The following is a 2,500-nucleotide window of genomic DNA, read 5'->3' as shown; positions in this document are numbered from 1 at the left end:
CCTTAAGCCCTGAGCCCTTAAAACCCTAAAATGAACCCTAAAAAAGCCCTTAAACCCTGAACAGCAATCACACATCTTCGACCTTATGGCAGTAAGTCTTCAAGGCCAAACTGACTATCACCCCAGAAACAACCCTTAATTTCCCTAAAACCACAGGACGTAGGGACCCTAAAATCCATATGAACAAAGGTAAAACACTTAAGAACAATCCCACTAAAGGAGAATAAACAAGGTGGATAAACAAGGGAGATATGAACAAAAATATGAACACAAACACGGCACATTTCTTAACCTGGTGTCATGGCGACAGCAGCAGCGGGTTTGTTTTTCTTGTTTTTCGGCATTTTAGGGCTTCCAGGGACCTCAGAGCTTTCAGGGGGCGTCGCTCCCCTCACGAAGGTCTTGTGCCTCGCTGGGTGTGAGCGTAGCAGGGCGTGGTGAAGAGAAACAAGGAAAATAAGAACTGGCGGGTAATGCTGGCCTCCACTACCATTGTGAGGGAACAGTGGGAGATTGTAGCCCAACGCGACCAGCTGGCTCTTTTTGTAGCCCAATATGTCGACATTGGCGGGTTTCTCGGGATGTTGCAATAATTTCCAGTTTTATTTATGGTGTTTTTGTTTAATTTTAGTATTCATTTGTGTTGTTGCTTTTTTCATTTTGTAGTCATTTTGCTTTATAATTTGATTTTTTTTCTTATTTTCAGCAAGACTTAAGAAATTGGCGGTTTCTGGAGTTTTTATAGATTTCTTACTTGTTTTCATCATGTTTTCATTATTTTGATCTGGTTCTCCAATTTTCTTTCTTTTTATTATTTTTTTTTCGTGTTTTCGTTATGAATCGTGTTTTTATTTAATCTTCTACGTGTTTCTTCATATTTTTTCCCTCAGTTTGTTAATTACTGGCACACGTTAATCTGTTGCAATATTCCCCTTTTCTTTTTTTTCTTATTCATAATATTCTTTCCATCCATCATTATTTATTTATCCTAATTTTATATACCTATTCCTTCCGCTAGCCAAGTTTTAAATAGCCTCCCCCCATTATCCCCCCTCTCTCTCTCTCTCTCTCTCTCTCTCTCTCTCTCTCTCTGGCACAATAATTTTTTCCTGCATTATAAAGACTGTACAAACGAACATACTTCCTTAAATACAGCTTACATGTGATTTCCTCTTTATAAATATTATCATTCAGTCTTACGCACTCCCCCTCTCATTATACAGCAAATTATTTAGTAACCTATCAATTTATATCGTTAAAGGAGATTCCTCTTTATAAATATTATCATTCAGTCTTACGCACCCCCCCCCCTCTCATTATACAGCAACTAATTTAGTAACCTATCAATTTATATCGTTAAAGGAGATTCCTCTTTATAAATATTATCTTTCAGTCTTACGCACCCCCCTCTCATTATACAGCAACTAATTTAGTAACCTATCAATTTATTTCGTTAAAGATTTGTTTAATGTTACCCCGTTAGAAACACGAACGCTTCTCCGCCCAAAACAATGCACATACAGCCGTCAGATGTTGCGTCATTGATTGAAATTTGTTTGTATTGCGTCATCTGTTTTGTATGTCAGTCTTCCTTCGTGTTCATAATTATTTTTTTTTCCCCTCTTTTTGATTAATCTATCCGGTTTTGTTTGCTTTGTCACCCTTGCTGTTGTGTTTGTTATGACCTTGTTGTGTTTTTAATGTATTGGAAGGCTAAGATTGCGTGGAAATGAATGAAATATTGAGAAAAAGTTGTATATTATTGAGAAACATTACGAAATATTGAGAAAAGTATATTTTTTTCTGTAATGAATAATAAGTTTTGATTAAATAGTGTTTGTTGTGACTTTGTTGTGTTTTTAATGTATTGGAAGGCTAAGATTGAGTGGAAATGAATGAAATATTGAGAAAAGTTGTATATTATTGAGAAACCTTACGAAATATTGAGAAAAGTATATTTTTTTCAGTAATAAATAATAAGTTTTGATAAATATTGTGTTTGTTATGACTTTGTTGTGTTTTTAATGTATTGGAAGGCTAAGATTGCGTGGAAATGAATGAAATATTGAGAAAAACTGTATATTATTGAGAAACCTTACAAAATAGAGAAAAGAATATTTTTTCTGTAATAAATAATAAGTTTTGATTAAATAGTATGTTTTTAATGTATTGGAAGGCTAAGATTGAGTGGAAATGAATGAAATATTGAGAAAAGTTGTATATTATTGAGAAACATTACGAAATATTGAGAAAAGTATATTTTTTCCAGTAATAAATAATAAGTTTTGATTAAATAGTGTTTGTTGTGACTTTGTTGTGTTTTTAATGTATTGGAAGGCTAAGATTGAGTGGAAATGAATGAAATAGAGAAAAAGTTGTATATTATTGAGAAACATTACGAAATATTGAGAAAAGTATATTTTTTTCAGTAATAAATAATAAGTTTTGATTAAATATTGTGTTTGTTATGACTTTGTTGTGTTTTTAATGTATTGGAAGG

At 33.0% G+C, this 2,500-nt stretch overlaps 1 protein-coding gene across 1 annotated transcript in view; it reads right to left on the bottom strand.

Annotated features, from left to right (window-relative positions):
- Window positions 1-600, bottom strand: part of LOC135095438 (interferon-related developmental regulator 1-like) — a 7,828-nt gene extending 7,228 nt beyond the window's left edge. Inside the window, 1 exon segment of the mRNA XM_063996281.1 lies at window positions 293-600. Within this exon segment, the coding sequence (XP_063852351.1) occupies window positions 293-344 (52 nt within the window). The 5' untranslated portion in view covers window positions 345-600.
- Window positions 601-2,500: the final 1,900 nt, after the last annotated feature.

The sequence above is a fragment of the Scylla paramamosain genome, chromosome 49, assembly GCF_035594125.1.
Source record: "Scylla paramamosain isolate STU-SP2022 chromosome 49, ASM3559412v1, whole genome shotgun sequence".
In the NCBI taxonomy this organism is placed as follows: Eukaryota; Metazoa; Arthropoda; class Malacostraca; order Decapoda; family Portunidae; genus Scylla; species Scylla paramamosain.
This window is presented reverse-complemented; position numbering and strand designations above follow the sequence as displayed.